The sequence below is a fragment of the Psittacula echo genome (genome assembly GCF_963264785.1).
Source record: "Psittacula echo genome assembly, chromosome: 22".
NCBI classification, from domain to species: domain Eukaryota; kingdom Metazoa; phylum Chordata; class Aves; order Psittaciformes; family Psittacidae; genus Psittacula; species Psittacula echo.
The window spans coordinates 5,797,027-5,814,973 of NC_137758.1; the positions used below are offsets into that span (position 1 = coordinate 5,797,027).

The 17,947-nt window shown below is 55.7% G+C and overlaps 1 protein-coding gene across 1 annotated transcript; it reads left to right on the forward strand.

Annotated features, from left to right (window-relative positions):
- Positions 1 to 1,479: 1,479 nt before the first annotated feature.
- On the forward strand, positions 1,480 to 11,850 carry SLC6A17 (solute carrier family 6 member 17; the record flags this gene model as incomplete). Its single annotated transcript, XM_080633036.1, has 11 exons — positions 1,480 to 1,765; positions 4,430 to 4,587; positions 4,843 to 4,969; positions 5,634 to 5,815; positions 7,022 to 7,132; positions 8,086 to 8,327; positions 8,996 to 9,188; positions 9,622 to 9,814; positions 10,004 to 10,163; positions 10,745 to 10,907; positions 11,482 to 11,850. The coding sequence occupies 11 exons, from the start codon at positions 1,480 to 1,482 to the stop codon at positions 11,848 to 11,850; spliced, it is 2,184 nt and encodes a 727-aa protein (XP_080489162.1).
- Between the last annotated feature and the right edge of the window lie 6,097 nt (positions 11,851 to 17,947).

A 17,947-nucleotide genomic window follows, 5' to 3' on the forward strand; every position in this document is an offset into this window, starting at 1 on the left:
GCTTTCCTGCCCAGGCTGAACCTGCTCCTCTGAAACAGGCTGAATTGGGTCTAAAAGATGGATGTTGGGTGAAAGGGAAGAAGAGCTGGAATGGCTGTGGGAAATCATGGGAGAGATGTACCTTGGCTCAGCACAGGGGACAGCGGGAGGTCCATCCTGTATCATCCATCCTGGTAGCCACTGGTTACCTGCTCAGGGTTGGCTGCTCCCAAGGCTCTGCTGGTGGGTTATATCACCTCTGAGATGCCGCCTTGCTCTTATATGAGCTCTGAACTGAACGGTAAAGCCCTCAATGTGAGGTGATGCTACAGCTCCATTGGGCTGGGACAGGGCCCTGAGCACCACCTGAGTGTGGTGGACACCAGCCTGGTGTCCTCTGGAAAGGGAGGACAGAGGGAAGAAGCAAGCATGGCCCTTTGGGAGAGCCATTTCTCCAAGATGTGGGGTTTCTGGTGGGGTTTCTTGTGTTTCCTCCTCCCCAGCTGGTGAAGCACCACGGTCCCTACTAGGGATGGGAGCAGCCACTCACCCGCAGTCCTCCCAGTATGGAGAGAAGGCCCCAGTGGAAATGTGTGACCCACCACGCACGTCTGCTCGTCACCCACGCTCCCTCCTTGGGTCCAAAACTTACCCTGCCTGAGCCCATCCCAGCTCTGCGCCCATGGGAACTGGTGCCATTGGTTTTGGGAATGAGGTGGGGCGGGCAAACTGGTGTGAACTGGTGTAACCACATGGATGCTGCGGGCTTGGGGCTGGTACGGCTCTCCCTGGCCTGTGACCAAGGCTGGGAAGGTGGAGGAGCCGGGATGAGTGATGGCTTTGCCTTGGCGGCTGCTGTTTTGCAGCCGTTATCTGCTGTAAAGCTGCCTGGGAAGATTTAGCTGCAGATTCCCAGGCTTTTTAAGTCACTGCTGATAACGTCCAGGGACAGAGATACAGCCTGGGCGCATGTCACCATCCCGTGAGTGCTTCCAAGCTGCTGTGGGGCTAAGCCTGGGCTCTGCTGATGGGCCAGGAGGGGTGAGACCAGTGCTGGATGTGGTATCAGCCCTTGTGGGGGATCAGCTGCTGGTCCAGGGTTGTTAGAGAGGAAAAGAGGCATCGCAGTGATGTGACCGGTTCCATCACTCACCACCAGCCCCTGCAGCCAAGGGAAATGCCCTCCTGTGGGTTGCAAGAGGTTCTTGTCCATGAATGTTGAACCAAGGGGTGCTCCTGGTCCATCAGTCATGAAGAAGGGGGTCTTTAGCATCCCCCGGTCCAAAGGGAGGTCTCCAACGCATGGGGGTGATGGAGACCCTGGTCCCACCAGCAAGACAAAACCATCTTACCCTCTGTCAACCCCTTCCCCATCCAGGTCCTGCTGATGAAGAGGAGGTGAGGCCCGAGCTGTAGCTCACCCGGGTGCCATTCCCTGTGGGAAGTTCCTCTTCTCCCCTCGCCCCATCCCGCCCCTTGGGGCTGCGTGGAGCCATTCCGATGCCGAAGAACAGCAAAGTGACGCAGCGGGAGCACAGCAGCGAGCATGTCACCGAGTCAGTGGCCGACCTGCTGGCCCATGAGGAGCCTGTGGACTACAAACGCAGCGTCCTCAACGTGACGGGGGAGACCTGGGACAAGCAGAAGGATGGGGATGAGGAGCTGGATGCGGAGAACCGGCCGGCGTGGAACAGCAAGCTGCAGTACATCCTGGCGCAGATCGGCTACTCCGTGGGGCTGGGCAACGTCTGGCGCTTCCCCTACCTCTGCCAGAAGAATGGAGGAGGTGGGAGAGGGGCTCAGCCCTTGGGAAGGGGATATGGCTCAGTCCTGCCCTGCTGCGCATCCTGGGGCTTATTTGGGCTCTGTTGTGGGGTTTGGGGGCTCTGAAGGAGGAAAGAGGCAGTCAGGGGCTGCTCAGTGCTGAGCATTCATCCCTTCAGGGATGCAGACTCTTCCTGAAGGATTTCCACCCACCCACTCCACAGTCAAGGGGAATCTCAGCCTGGAGCCAGGATTTCTTGCTGCAGCCCCCAGTTCCTGCTGGGGCAATTTGGAAACTGGGGTTAAAATAAAGCGGGAAGGAGGAGCCCCACCATTTCCCTGTGTCCTGAAGCCATGTTGTGGAGGCTCCAGCACTTTCCCAAGCCCTCCTTCCAGCCACCCCATCCTCCCATCCCACCCCATGCCCCTCCTTGAGCAGGAGCAGCCCAGAGGGCCAGGTCTTTCCCAGCCATGCTGAGACCCGAGACCCTTCATGACACTGATGAGTTGCTCTTCATTACTCCAAACCCAGCCCTCAGCCTTTGCAGTGATGAGAAGCAGCCCCAGCCAAATAGCATTGAATAAGGCCAGGACCAGCCCAGCTTCCCCCTTTTCCCCTTGCACTTCCCTCATTCCCAGTGCTGCATCATTTGATGTGCCCCAGCCTGGGAGCCTGCAGTGCTCTCAATAATTAAAACATCTCTGGTGTCATCTTCAGGATGAGTCATTCCCCCAAAGGAAAACCTGTCCAGTCAGCACTTCCCACCCCAGGGCTGCTCCCACTCCCATTCCCGGCTGGCATGGAGCTGCGGTCAGCTCCTGCATCCCTGCATCGCCATTGGCACACGGCTCCCGGTGCCCTCAGTTAGGGTTGCTGGGTAGCCTGGAGGAGGTTGAAGGCAGAGCCTGGGGTAAATCCAGGCCTGGGATAGATAGATGTGCTCAGATGGATTCACTACACAGCTCCCTGTGCCTTCCAAGCAGGTTTTCCTGATTCAATGAGCTTAGGAGGCAGCTCAGACCCAGAGCTGGAGCTCCAGAGTTCTGCTGCTGTAAGCCCTCAGCCCAGCCGTGCCTCAGTTTCCCCACTGGCACAGCAGTGGAGTTAGTGCTTACACCGAGGTCTCTGTTGCCCTTTGTGTCTGTGGGGCTTTGGCTCGGCTGGTGTTCCCAGGCTGGATTCATCGTGGTGGATCTGCTGTCAGCATCGGGGGAGCGTTCAGCAAGAGTTTTTAGACAAAAGGGCAGATGTGATGGGAAGTGGGGACAGGGAATTGACCCTACAAGAGGCCTGAGACCTGCTGCAGCGGAGGAGATGGGCAGAGGCTGGGACACGGAGCTGGATTTGGGAGCAGGTCTTCAAAAAGGCTTTACAAACAGCACCAATCATTGCCCCTGGTTTATGGATAGAGAATCACAGAGTGGGTTGGGTGGGAAAGGACCTTAAAGGGCAAGGATCCTGTCCAACCCCTGCCACACCAGCCACCACCACCACCACCTCCCAGGGCTGCTCAGCACCCCCAGTAGTGTCTGCCCATCACACCCCATCTCTCATCTGTCTGCCCGGCACCAGCCTCACAGGACAGGAGCCAAGAGGGTTAAATGCTGTGGGAAGAAAAGGCAGAAAATCAGTGTCTGCCCCATGGGGTAGGGGAGGGGATAACACTCGGCTAAAAGGGAAAGCTCAGCAATCTGCTGCTCAAGCCAGTTCTCTGTGCCTCAGTGTCCCCATTTATCAGTCTACCTACACCTGGAAGGGCAAACAAGAAACCTGGAGATGGCAAGGGGAATGGCTTTAGCCTGCCAGAGAGGATACTGAGATGAGACAACAGGCAGAAGCTCTTCTAACCCAACCCATTCCATGATTCTATCAACCCCAACGTGCTGGCTCAGGACACTATTGCAGTGCTCGGAGCAGCAGCATCTGCCACAGGTCCTGCCCGGTGGCTGTCACCGGAGCATAAATCCAGCTGGGAATTTGCCCAGCGCAGCCAGGGTCCCTCATGTGCCTGTGGATCCCCTGCCGTGAGCTCCCGAGCCCGTTCCTCCGCTCCTGGCAGCAGCCGGAGCAATCCATCAGCCGGGCGCTGCAGCGTGAGCCATTGCAGCCTTTACGGTCATTGGGTTCCGCTTCGGGAGTTGCTAATTCCCCTTCAGCCTCCTCAATTAGGCAGAGATTAATTCTGCTCCTACCAGGGCACCTCGCTCCGTGCCGGTGGCACCGGGATGCTGCTGCTGGGAATGTGGGGTGTCTATGGGGGGGTGTTGATGCAGAGGGCTCGGCTGTGCTCTGACACGTGTGTGCCTGCAGGACCTGGGTGAACAGGGAGCTGCTCCCTGCCGTGTATCTGAGACGGTCGGGATCATGTGCACGTCTCCATGGGCTGGCTCATGGAGGTGTCTCCCTGTGGGGGGGGGTGATGTGTACGCATGGATCCAGTGTCTTTGGGTGTGTTGGGGTCTACCCCACACAGGCTCATGCTGGCAGGGGATGTTGCACACACTTCCCTTCCATGCACAAGTGTTTGCTCCTCTCCGTGGCTGAATTCTCCTGCCCAAGCACTGATTTGCATTCCCAGATCCATTGCAAATGAACTCATGGACCAGGCAGAGCCTATCCCTCCATCCCTGGCTGCATGAGAGCAGGCAGACATGGGTCCATGCTGAGCTTTCTCTCCCCTGCCAGGTGCCTACCTGGTCCCATACCTGGTCCTGCTCATCATCATCGGGCTCCCCCTCTTCTTTCTGGAGCTGGCGGTGGGGCAGAGGATCCGCCGGGGCAGCATCGGTGTCTGGAATTACATCTGCCCGCGCCTGGGAGGCATTGGCTACGCCAGCTGCCTGGTGAGCACACCCATGGGTGCCCTTGGACCCCTACCTCAGGGAGGTTCTGCTGCAAAGCTTGGGGGGGGGGCCTGGAAGCAAACCTTGAGGGTCCCCATGTGGAGGTTTGAGAGCTCAAAGGGAGTTTTTCCAGCTCCATTCATGGGTTTAGGGCTGGTTAGGGAATAGGCCCTGGGTCCCCATCCAGCCAGAGGTGTGCTGGGGACAGTGTCGCTGCCCTGTGATTTAATACCATGCCCTTGTTCCTCCTCCAAGGTGTGTTTCTTTGTTGGTCTCTATTACAATGTCATCATCGGCTGGAGCATCTTCTACTTCTTTAAGTCCTTCCAGTACCCTCTTCCTTGGAGCGAGTGTCCCATCGTGAAGAACGGCTCCGTGGCTGGTAAGGGATGGCCACTGGCATGGGGGGAGCAGTCCCCAGAGCAGGGGGCTGTGGGACAGTGGGGACACCCAATATAAGTCACAGGTTGGGCACACTGGAGGTTGAGATGTCTCTCGGGACATTGGGTCCTCTCTGGTCCAGCTGCCTTGATCATTTGGAGATGCTTTCCTTGGGTTGGATGAGCCTTTCCCCTGTTCCCCCCTTGGGGTCTGTGCTCACTGATGGGGTTTGATTAGTTTGGGGATTCAGAGCTTGGGTCTCCAGGCTGCCTCAGTGCTCGGAGATGGGCTCTGACCCAGGATCCTGGAGGGAAGCAGCCAGAGCTGGGCAGGGCTCACCTGGCTGCTCCATCGAAGCCTGACAGATGCTGATGGAGCTAATGGTGTTTAATAACATCTGAGCATCTCCTTGGGACACTTTAGGACATTTTATAGCACATGCAAATGTCTCTCTCAGTATTTAACGTCTCATTTGGGCTTTATGGCCCGTCTTCTTTTTCCTGCTAACAATGAGCCCCATGAATTCCTGTCCCTCAGTTCCCAGGGGACCTGCCCTCTCTGGCCAGCCCCAGCAGGTCTTCGACGTTAGTTGATGTTCATCCCCCACGAGATGGTGGTGACTCTCCCCCAGCCCCTCATGTTCTCCTGCCTATGCTTGGTTGCAGTTGTGGAGACCGAATGCGAGAGGAGCTCGGCCACCACCTACTTCTGGTACCGGGAGACCCTGGACATCTCCAACTCCATCTCGGAGAGCGGGGGCCTCAACTGGAAGATGACCCTGTGCCTGCTGGTGGCCTGGAGCCTTGTTGGCTTGGCCATGATCAAGGGCATCCAGTCCTCAGGGAAGGTGGGTATCGGTGGCCACCTGAGCCTGGCTGGGCTCTGACCTCAAAGCAGAAACCTCCTGCCTGGACCACAGCCTCCTGCCCTGAGCTTGGTGGCTGGGCAATGCTGTGTCCCCTGGGAGGCTCCCACCCACTCCAGAGTTGGGGCTGTATCTGGGGGGATCCAGAACAAGATCAAAAGAGGGTGTAGGGAAGAGGCTTAGTCCAACTGACACTTCCAGCCACATCAGGGTAGCCAAGTCACCTGCCCAGCCCCTGCATGGGGAGCCATCAGCTGTCTGATTCCTTGATGCACAACATCTCGAAGGATGCTCCTAGGATGGAGGAGTGAGAGCTGAGCCCTCCTTTGCATCAGGAGCACTGAGTCTCTGTGCAGGAGAAGGAGGGCAGGGAGGAGCAGAGGATGCTCTCGGCCTGCAGAGGCCACTGATGTTTCAAGCAAGGCTGTGTAAGCAGTGGGGTGGGATGCAGAAGGGTATGGTCTCCTGGGACATTTGAACATCCTTGTCTCCAGATGTGCTCTACAAAACATCTGGTGTGTTAGCAGATAGCAGAGGGCAGTGAGACCCCTGCCCTGTGGCCCTGAGAGCGGACGGATGGTAGTGAGCTGCAGAAGCAGGACCACAGCAGCAGGTTTTCCCTGGCCACGATGAAGTCCCATCTGCATCTGCCCATCATGCCAGGAAGCAGGACCATGCCTGGAACCTGCAGCCTTGGGAGAAGGGGATGGGGGTGCAGAGCTCTCCTTCCCTTGAGCATTCTGGGCACCAGCAGTTTGTGTTTCAGGGCTTTCCTGAGCCAACACCAACATCTTCACATTCAGCAGCCCCAAGAGATGAAGTGTCTCCAAGCGCAGCGCAAATCCACTTGGGCTTCAGCACTTACAGAATCATAGAATCAACCAGGTTGCAAAAGCCCTTTCAGCTCATCCAGTCCAACCATTGTCCAGCACTGCCAAGGCCACCCCTAACCCCTGGCACTGAGGGCCTCAGCTCCACGATGTGTGAACACTTGCAAGGGACGGTGACTCCAGCCCTGCCCTGGTAACATCCTGCACTGAGGAGTTCCACAGCTTAACCCTGCACTGTCTGAGGAGCAGACCTTGTTTTGGGGAGGGTAAACCCCTGTTGTGCTGTCCTTGGGTTGGATGGGAGGTGGCTGAGCTCAGCCGGTGAGATCATGCCCACGTTGCATCCCTCTTGCCGTAGGTGATGTATTTCAGCTCACTCTTCCCCTACGTGGTGCTGGTTTGCTTCTTGGTGCGGGGACTTCTGCTGCGCGGGGCGGTGGATGGGATCATGCACATGTTCACACCCAAGGTGAGAGCCCCCAAGCCCAGCAGACTCTAAGCAGGTTCTCCTGGCTCGTCACAGCTTATTCCCCTATTTCCAACCCCAAACCCTAGAGTACCAACCCCAAACTACCTCAGAGATCCTGATCCAGAATCAGGATGTGCCAGCAGCACCCTGAGCACAGGGTATGGCCAGGAGAGCCAAGAACCTTGTGAACTCAACACCCTGGGGCTGCTTTGAGCCTCAGCATCACTCCTGTCACTTTTAGGTACCCAGATGCCGGGGGGGGGGACATGGGGGTGGCCAAAGGTGGTCTATTAAAGACTTCATGGGAAGATGGCAGCAAACCCTCTGTTGGTGGCATCATTAACCAGCTAATTAATGAACTAAGCAGAGATGTTGATGAATCATCTCAGCTGGTGTTAGAGCCTCTCAGAAGATATTAATGATGATCTCGTGGTGAATGATGCTCAGAGGCCTCCAGCTCTGGCTCGCAGGAGAGGGGGGATGTGGTCTGGGAGGTTAAACAAACCCAGCAGCCAAGATGTTTGATTTCAAGTGCTCCCTTCTCTGGAGGCAGGAGATGGCCAGGGGAGGATGGAGAACCATCACTGGGTGACATGTGGAGCCCTTAGGTGGAGGGATGGGGACGCCAGCTCCCCAGGGCTGCTGGATGGTCCATTGGGAAGCTGTACGGCTTTGTACTGGAAAGCTGGACATCCAGCTTGGGCAGATGGAGCGCCCAAAGACATGGTCAGATCAAACCTTCTCCTGCCCATCTCCATACCTCAGTTTCCCCCTCCGTAGGAATGAGAAAAAGGACCTATAAGAGCTGGGTAATGCAAGACCTGAACGTGGTAGATCAAAGCATGCCCATGGCTGCTCCCAAACCCACCTTTTAATTCAGCTCTGGCTCCACTGGGATGAGTTGTGGGGCCACCAAAGCACTTGGCAACTTCTTCTTATGTCTTCCTTCCAAGCTGGACAAGATGCTGGACCCCCAGGTGTGGCGGGAAGCAGCTACACAGGTTTTCTTTGCCTTGGGGCTGGGCTTTGGGGGAGTCATCGCCTTCTCCAGCTACAACAAGCAGGACAACAACTGCCACTTTGATGCCACCCTTGTCTCCTTCATCAACTTCTTCACGTCTGTCCTGGCCACCCTGGTTGTGTTTGCTGTGCTGGGCTTCAAGGCCAACATCATGAATGAGAAATGTGTGGTGGAGTAAGATTTGATGCTTTTCTGTTTGGGGTGGGCAGGTCTTTGCTTGTGGTGGTGATGGGTCGGGAGGCAATAGAGTAACTGCTCTGGAGCTGGGTGATGCTATGTTTCGGGGGACACAAATCCCTGATGGTCAAGACTTGGATCTCCAGAGGTATAGCTGAGGGAACTGGGTATTCAGCTCCTCCAGCCTAAAATCCAGCCCTAAAATGGGCTCTTAGTCTGCACATTGAGGGTAAATCCAACATGTCTGGTCACATCACCCAGCTTTCCTCCAGTTCCTGCACATCGTAGGATCCACTTGTCTGCAAGGTGAAGGGACCTGCTGAGCTGTACCTAGAAGCAGCTGGAGGAAGGTGAATTTATGCGCTCCGTGTTATCTTCAGACACTGAGCAGCATCCATAAAACATCTGGGCCATGCAGTGTGGAGCCCCAGGGCAGGAGATAAACCTGAGAAGGAAGCACAGGGAACCCATTCCCTGGTGGGCTCCCATCTGCATCCTCTGTCATGTGGCCTAAAGCACTGTTTACTTACAATAGAGGTCCTCTGACCAAGATGGAGGTTACACGACCCAGGGGGGGTTCATCCTGCCTGGAGTAAAGGGCTTGCCATGGTCAGGCCCTGGGAGAAATGGGACATCTCTGGTGACCAGGCTCCTCTCCCCATTAGGAACGCTGAGAAGATCTTGGGCTACCTGAACACCAACGTGCTGAGCCACGACCTCATCCCGCCCCACGTGAACTTCTCCCACCTCACAGCCAAAGACTACAACGAGATGTACAGGGTGATCATGACCGTGAAAGAGGCGCACTTCAAAGAGCTGGGCTTGGACCCCTGTCTCTTGGAGGATGAACTCAACAAGGTACCGGAGGTCACCTTCCCCATTGGCTCTCCCTGGTGGGAGCTGCTCCACTTGTGTCACTCCTGGCCCATGGATTAGGAAAAGCTATTTTTAGGGACCTTTCAAGAATGGGGATTCCATGTGGTTTTGCCCAGTACACAGTGTTCCTTCGTGGGGTGGGGAAAAGCACTGTCCATGGCAAGTCCAGTAGGGTCATCACCACTTCCAGGCTCGGATCCAGGCTGGATTTTTCTTTCCTTGAAGAATCTTAGAATCCCAGGTTGGAAGGACCTCAAGGGTCATCTGGTTCAACCTTTCTAGGCAAAGCATAACCTAGACTAGGTATCCCAGCACCCTGTGCAGCCAAAGAGTGGTCCAGTGAGGCATGCAGGGGCTTGCAGGCTGACCTGGACATGTTCCTTGTCATCTTTTGGTCCTCTCTCCCCCTGAACAGTCGGTGCAAGGAACTGGCCTGGCCTTCATTGCCTTCACAGAAGCCATGACTCACTTCCCAGCCTCACCGTTTTGGTCCGTGATGTTCTTCCTGATGCTGATAAACCTGGGGTTGGGCAGCATGATCGGGACCATGTCAGGCATCACAACACCCATCATCGACACCTTCAAGGTGCGGAAGGAAGTGTTCACAGGTGAGGTCTTTTCTCCTGCAACCTCCTTGGGAAGGGGTGGAGGGTCCCTGTTGTCCTGGGGAATTACTCCAGGGGAGTGTGGACATTGTGGCCATGTAACTGGACCCTGCTAATGCAGTGGATGGACCTTGCGGTGGAGGCCTTGGCTCCCCTTGGGATGCTCTGACCATGCCTGGTTGCTTCCCGCAGTTGGCTCCTGCATCTTTGCCTTTGTGGTGGGACTGATCTTTGTGCAGCGCTCTGGGAATTACTTTGTCACCATGTTCGATGATTACTCAGCCACGCTGCCACTCACGGTCGTGGTCATCCTGGAGAACATCGCTGTGGCCTGGATTTACGGCACCAAGAAGTAAGACATTTGTACAATAAGAATACTCTTGCTGTAACTCTTGGCTTTAATACAATTGCTGGTAACACCTGCCTTTCCAAACCCTCCTTCCAGCTCTTTTCCATAGGATTTCTTCCCCAAGAGGCCAGCTCTGACGGAGCAAATACTCCAGGAGAAGCTACCTTATAGGCAGGCATTTGGTGCACCTTGATTCTCTTGTCCTGCCCTAAGCGTAGCCCAGCCCCAGGAGCAAGTGCTTCTACTGGGTATCTGCTGTTGGTTGTAGTGCTCTATCAGTTGCAGTTACCCTTTTATCTGAGGTCTCCAGGTCCCTCTGGAAAGAGACCTTGTTCCCTTTAGTGCCTGTTCTTGCTGTCCATAAGCTGGCCAGGGCAAAGGGGGCTCTGGCTAATGTTCAAATGGCCTTTTCCTTAGGAGGTTTCCAACCAGTCCTGCAGGCTTGATGGACACTGGGATGCTTGTCTGGATCAGCTGAGTTTTTCTTCAGGCTCTACCTTGAGCATAATTTCCAATGGGGGCTCCTGGAGGGGAGTCTCTTACTAGTAGGTGGGGAATGGCATGGTTCCATCTCTTCTCGGCAGGTTCATGCAGGAGCTGACGGAAATGCTGGGTTTCCGGCCCTACCAGTTCTACTACTACACCTGGAAGTACGTCTCTCCCATCTGCATGGCCGTGCTCATGACCGCCAGCATCATCCAGCTGGGAGTCAGCCCTCCCGGCTACAGTGCGTGGATCAAAGAGGAGGTGAGCACACATCCCTTCCCCACCGTCACCTCCTACTGTGGTCCAGGTTGAGCAGGAATCATAGAACAAGTTGGGTTGGGAACGACCTTGATCTCATCCAGTCCCAACCACCTGCCACGGGCAGGGACACCTTCCACTAGAGCAGCTTGCTCCAAGCCCCTGTGTCCAACCTGGCCTTGAACACTGCCAGGGATGGAGCATTTACTTCTTTGGGCATCCTGTGCCAGTGCCTCAGCACCGTCACAGTCAGGAACTTCACTGCTCTGCTCATTTCTCCTCTCTTCTCCTGCTGGGAGACATCCTGCCTGTGGCCACTCATCCTCTGCAAGCCATCAGGTTTGTCCACATTGCCCAGAAGCCTTCAGCCAGCTCTGACGTTAGAGCTTGGCTTTGGTTGGCTTCCACAACTACACGCTGTGTGCAGGACCATGGCCTTTCCCTTGATTTGAACCCACCTTCTGACAGCTTCATGTGGTGCCCCTGAGGATGAAGTGTGGCAGCAGGAATTGTCTGGAGATGGCGTGCATCCCCTTTGTTGTAACAGCCCCTTGACCCTGGTGTTTGTCTCTTCCAGGCTGCAGAGAAGTTCCTTTTCTACCCAACTTGGGCCATGGCCATCCTCATCTGTCTGATCATCCTGGCATCCCTCCCTCTGCCCCTGGTCTTCATCCTCCGGCAGTTCCACCTCGTGTCGGATGGCTCCAATGCCCTCTCTGTCACCTACAAGAAGGGCCGGATGATGAAGGACATCTCCAATTTGGAAGACAATGATGAGACCCGCTTTATCCTGAGCAAAGTGCCCAGCGAGACCCCATCCCCCATGCCCACACACCGCTCCTACCTGGGTCCTGGGAGCAATTCCCCCATGGAAATGAGCAGTGCCCCCAATGGACGATATGGGAGTGGGTACATGCTGGCCAGCACCCCGGAATCCGAACTGTGATGGTTGCCTGTGGACCACCCCCGCCAGGAGAGGAATTCACTGGGGAGTGGATCCTGGCTGTCCAGGCAACAGGAACATTACTTACAAAGGAAGATGAAGAAGAAACCCCTCTTAAAATCGTAACCAAAAGCAGCCATTTCTAGGATGACATCAGGAAGAACGGGTTGCGGGAGGGGCAGGACTCCTCCAACAACCCTGGGTGGAAAGGCAGGATCTCCCCGAGCCTTCGGGGAAGGGAGGAGGAACAAGAGATGCTGCGATACCTTTCCAAGAGTTGTTCTCAATGCAGCTCAAACCTGAAGCAAAGAAGCTCCTTTCTAAGCAGCTGATGGTTGGAAAAAGGACCTGGAGGCAGGTGGAAAGCCAGCACACTTCCTCCTGTCCCAGCGCTCTTCCCTCCCACTCTGTTGTCCTTTAGCAGGGAGGAGTCATGGCCTTATTCCAACGAGCACAATTACCCATCGATGTTCGGAGCACAAAAAGGTGCTGTTGTTGTCACCATCGTTGTTGTTGTTGTATCTCCTGTAGGTTTTTATAGCTGTGGACACACCTAAATAACCCCCACATTTTGACCAGGGTTGCCAGGGAGCAGCACGGGGCTAGCTGAGACGTTGCAAGGTGTGAGACAGTGGAAGGTGGACCTTTGGTATCTGTTGTGTTGGCACCAGCATGGCGACAGTGTCTGTGGGTTGTTGTGGGCCATGGAGATGCCACATCCATGGGGTGCTCCATGGTTGGGCAGTTATTGTGCTGAGTGGTAGAAGGACCTCGAAGTGAGCGTGATGGAGACGGGTGAGCGTGTGGGGTCTGGATGGGGTTCCCATGATGGGGCTCAGGAGCGCTCTCTTGGAGTTACTCCTGACATGTGGGATGCTCTGCTGAACCAAACCCCTGGCATGGTGAGCGTCTCCTCTTGCCACACTCTTTAGATGTCCCAGAGGGACAAGCAGAGAAGCATCCAGCTTCTCCAGGGGCATCCAGCGCTACCACAGGCCTGGTTTAGCTCTCAGGAAACCACCTCCTGACTTACTTCCCTTGCACCCACCAGTGCAGTGACCTGGGCAGCAATTAGCTCTGGGCACATCCTCATTTCTCATAGCTTCAAGCCAGGAGGTCTGTAACACCTCCCGTTGCACCTCCACAGGAGCCCACCAGCCTTCAGATGGGGGTAAGCAGCTCTCGGGGGCAGCAGGCATTTGCTGAGCAGCAGTTGTTGGGAATCAGTGCCAGGTCCTGCTGTCCCCGCCAGCTCTTGATCCAGGCTGGTGAGCCCTTGTTAGAGCCCAGGGGCTTCTGTCATCCCCATCCACATTGTCTGGGGACCAGACTGATGGGACCTTATGTTGGTTTTCCCCAGGCTCTCTAGGAAAGGTTGGGCTCTCCCAGCTCCGAGTCTCTCCCACTGCACCTGAGGGTCATTTCCTTGAATCCTACATGTAGCCAAGCATTGCTGTCAAGTATTAGATGGCATCTTCCTTCTTTCCCAAATGGGACAGGAGAGCAGCAGCTTCTTTGCCCCCTCTCTCCTCTCAGCATGTTACTATGGCCTCCAAAAGCTGAGGGAACTCCTCATCCTTGGTTCTGCTGGGCTTAGATCATGCATGATGGTGCTTCAAGCCAGTCTGAAGGCCAAGTTTGTGGGTGCTTGCCCATGAGCCCTTTACTCCTCTGCTTTCATGTCAATGGGTTTTACTCCACCATGTTTCTCCTTTCGGCTGGGAGGTGAAGTCAGAAGGTACATTCTCTTACCATCCTTGGGGCCATGAGGTCCCCACAATGACGTTTCTCTTGTGGGTTGTGATCCTTTATAATCCTTCTCCATGGGCTTGGCTGGTGACCCTAAGACTCCTCCTGGACAATTAGCTCAGGCTCTTCATTAACCATTTGCCCAGGGGAAAATGGAGACATGGCCTGAAGCAAAGCAGCTCAGTCTTTGATGGCCCTGAGAAGTGCCAGCCCTGTGTGGTCTCTCCTGCAGTGGTCCCCCCTTCACCATCCCGGCTGCTGCCCTTCTCCTTCCCCTGCCCATGCAAAAGGACATCAAACATTGTCTTTGAACGGGACAAGCACAAACCCTGTGGCATTTCCCCATCATTAGGCAGGATGTTCCCTCTCATCTCTTACTTCTCCCTCTGTCCCCACTTTCCTTCACCCAACCAGCAAGACAGAGGATGAGCCAAATCGTTGCCCAAAGTCACCTTCCCAATACCCCTAAGTGTGGGGCTGGATTCCTACCACAGCTCCCATGGAGTTCACAGAGCAAGACACCAAAGGGCTTAGTCCCATCTGCTCCCATGGTGTGATGCTCCTCAGACCCTGGGAGGAAGGATCCAGCCTTCCATCTCTCCCATCACCGTTCCCAAGCCAGCCAGGGAGGCGTTTGCTTTCCTGCCCTCTTCTTGCAGCGTCAATAAGAGGCAAAGTCAATAAGAAGGTAACAATAAAAGCTCTATTATATAGATACATAAAGCATATACAGAGAGAGGAGATGGAATCATAACCTAGAGAGTCTCTATTTCTATTGTATATTTATTCTGTAAATGTTACTGTAAATGCTGTTAAATGACAAAACATATCCCAAAGTGGCCCGTGCCCTATTTCCAGTCCCAGTGCTGTACAGATCCATTCTCATTGTATATTGGGACCTATTTCTACCTTTTGATTTCTCATGTGTGGCTCTTCCTTCCCCTCCCTTAGCCCAGGGCATCCATCAGCCCTGGGGCATCCAGCAGAGAGGAGGAGGAGGAGGGATGACACCTTCCTTTTTATCTGTGGCAATACTGTATTCCTTCGTGGCATTTGCTCGGTGTTGGACACGGGGTGCGGGGTTGGGGGGGGTGTGTGTTACAAGTGGAAGTGATCCTTGTCGTTGCCGTGTGAGCGTGCGCGTGTTGGTCCATAGATGCCGTGTGTGTGTCCGTGTGGATGGGTTTGTTTGGGATTCACTTTCTCGCTGCCCTCGATCACTTTTGGAGCCTGGGGGGGGGTTTCTCCTGCTCACCAGGGCAGGTTCTCCCTCCACACACCTCCTCGGGGACCTGAGCTGCGGATCGGGCTGATCCTCAGTAGCTTTCAGCCCTAGAAATCACTTGTTCCCCTCTTTATCCCCACAGAGGCACAGGAAATAGCTGCTACTTGTGAGCACAGGCACTTTTCAGTTCTCCTTCAGGCAGTGGGAGAAGGAGGGAGAACCACTGCTGATATTCCTGTCCTGCTTGGTGCCCAGCCTGGATCCTGTTGCTCAGAGCAGGATGGTGGGGGACAAGGATGTGCTGGGTGGATCAGGAGGGGTCAAACCACTGTCCCCTCCCCGGGGACAGACCTGGGGAGGGGTTCAGTGGGTCTGGAGAGGGGATGGCTGGTGCTGGTGGTGCTGGGGGTCTGGGGGTTCATGCAGTCCTCACAGGGCTGGATCTGGGATGCTCCATCCAGAGCATTGGATCTGCTGTTGGTGCTCTGGTGGGGCTGGACCTGCCCTTCACCCTGATGGGGATGGCTGGAGATGGGTGTACTCTGCTGATTGGCACCATCCCTGGGTGTCCCTTGGCTCTTTCCCCTCCAAACCAGCCCCTGCTTCCCCTCCTGGCCTCCTCCCAGACCCTGGTAGGTCACGTTAAACCCCTCCATGGAGCAACCCCAATGACTTCCTCTCATCCCCCATCCTGCCCCGAGCCTGGATCTCACCCAGAAGAGCCAGGTGGCCGTGGTGGCCGGGGGGGGACACACACATGGTGTCATGCAGGATGTGGCCACCTCCCCTGTGGGCAAGCACAACGCTGGTGAACCCCTCCTGTACAGGCAAAAGCACAGATCTCGTAGTAACTTGTCCCATGTATCCTCGTAGCCGGTGTATTTACCATGCGTGCCGTGCCGGCCCGACTCCTCAGCAGTGGAGAGAACCCTGTAACAGGTGTAATGGAGTCTGATTAAAGTCTCTTCTTACCAAATCTCTTCTCACCACGTCTCTTCTCTGACTCTTTCCTTTTGGGGCTCTCTGAGATTTGGGGCTGGAGAGAGTTAAAGCAATGGGCTCTTGGCACCCATGGGATCGGTGTCTCTGTCCTTGCCTGGCCTGTCCATCGCCACTGGTGTCCATCTGTTTCCCCTCATCCTTCTTCATTCACTTCCTCAATCCAGCATCAGCCCCTGCAAGGGGCTCGCTCAGGATGCTTCAGGAGCGTCGTGGAGGTCATCTTCCGTCCTGGATCAGTTCAACCAGTACACACTGGCACGCAAACTGGTAAGATGCAGCATCTACTCCTCTGCACAACACCCTTTTCTATTGCTGGTGGCCTACCTGGAGCACTGGGGGATACTGGGAGTCTGGAGATCCCCTCTGGAGAAGGACCAGGGATTTCCAGCAGCCTCAGATGAATTCAGCTGCTGAGTATCTGCTTAGGAACAGGCTTGGCTGGGAGTGTGGCTGCCTCTTTCCCTCCTTCCCATCTTCTGTAGCTCATTTGGTATCTCCAGGGTCGGATCAGTCCTGGGGAGCAGAGAACGAGGGGAAGAAACAGGATGGATGGGACCCGACGAGATGCACCAGTACTGGAGATGCCATCAGGGTATTGCTGTGGCTGTGATCTGAACTCATCCCTGCTGCAGTGGCAGCCATGAAAAGGCAGAGCAGGTTCCCTGGGCACATCTGCACCATCTGGAGATGTTGGTGTAGGACTGGGGCTGAGTGTGTGACAAGGGGTTGGAGCAGCAGCACTGGCCATGGTGGAGGCAGGAGGTGGCCCATGGGTTATCTCTGCTCAGGTCCAGGACCTGGCTTTGGGGGAAAGCATCCCCCAAGCGTGATGACCAGGACATGCAGAGCAGCTCTGAGCCCCAGTGTGGCCCTGGTCAGTGGAGCAGCAACAGAGATGTTCCCAGCTCCTCCTCCTCAGTGTGATGGCACAGATGGAGGATTACATTGAGCCTGGCTCAGTGGGGATGCCTCGGGCTCTGTGGTACCCACAGGTGGTGCTCACTGCTGCTCTGAGCTGTCCGGCCTCAGCCCACCCTTGTGCTCCCATTGCTGTGTGTGCTGGGTGGCTCTGGGCTTGGCAGGAGGCTCAGATCCCGGACCCAGAGACTCTGGACAAGGCTCATTGTCCCCGGGCCACCCCACAGCATGGAGAGACCTCGATTTGTTTGATCCCTCTTTCTGCCTGCAAAAGCAAACCCCAAGCAGTGCCTCTGCTGCATCCTTGGGGTTGCAGCTATCACAGGGATCTCAATGAGCTGCTGCCATGGAAAAGCCCTGGGGCAGGAGATAAGTGGGGCAGGATTTGGCTTCATGCACCCCACAGAGTGCCAGGGGCTGGGAGTGGGTCTGGAGGGACCTGTGCCACAAAACAGCTGCATGAGACAACCTGCAAAGGGTGGTTCTGGCCCTTGTGGGGTGAGGAAAGAGACCCAAGTGTGAAATTTAAGCCAACCCCATGTGTTTTGGGGTTTATTCTTTAAATGATGTCTCATGACAGTGAGGCGGGGAACCTTCAGAGCCTGGTGGGAGGTGAAGGCTGCTGCTGTTGGATCAGGAGGTGGGTTTTGGGTGTCCTATCCCAAAACAGCTCTTGGCCAGGGTACGGACACACGGTGGAGCCACTGACAGCATCGTGCTGCGGTTCCCTGAGCACCCCGGAAAGGAAAACAGAGCCTTAAAGATGGGGAAACCGAGGCTCAGCAGGCTCATGACCCGTTCCCAGTCATTCCAAAGGCAGACGCTCACCATCCCCATCCCCGCTCCAGCGCAGCCTCCTCCTCCTGCCCCCAGACTGTGTTTATGGAGCACAATTACATCAGTGATGCTGTGGATGGAGCCAGATTCGCCGCCGGACCGAGACGCCCTCGTCTGCTGTGGTTTTCCTTTGCCTTGGCTCCGGCTCAGTGGCAGGACCCACAAGGTGGCACTGTGCGAGAGCAGCAACGGGCACCCAGCACTGCGCTCTCCGGAGTAAGCTGGGATGCAGGCACTTCGTGGGGATCACGGAATGAGCCGGCTCCCATTCCAGGCAGAGCATGGGGAGGGACAGGGCTGCAAACGGTGTCCATGCACCCTTGTGCAGCCCAAATAGCGCTGCTTGGCTGGAGGTGAGCAATTTAGTGG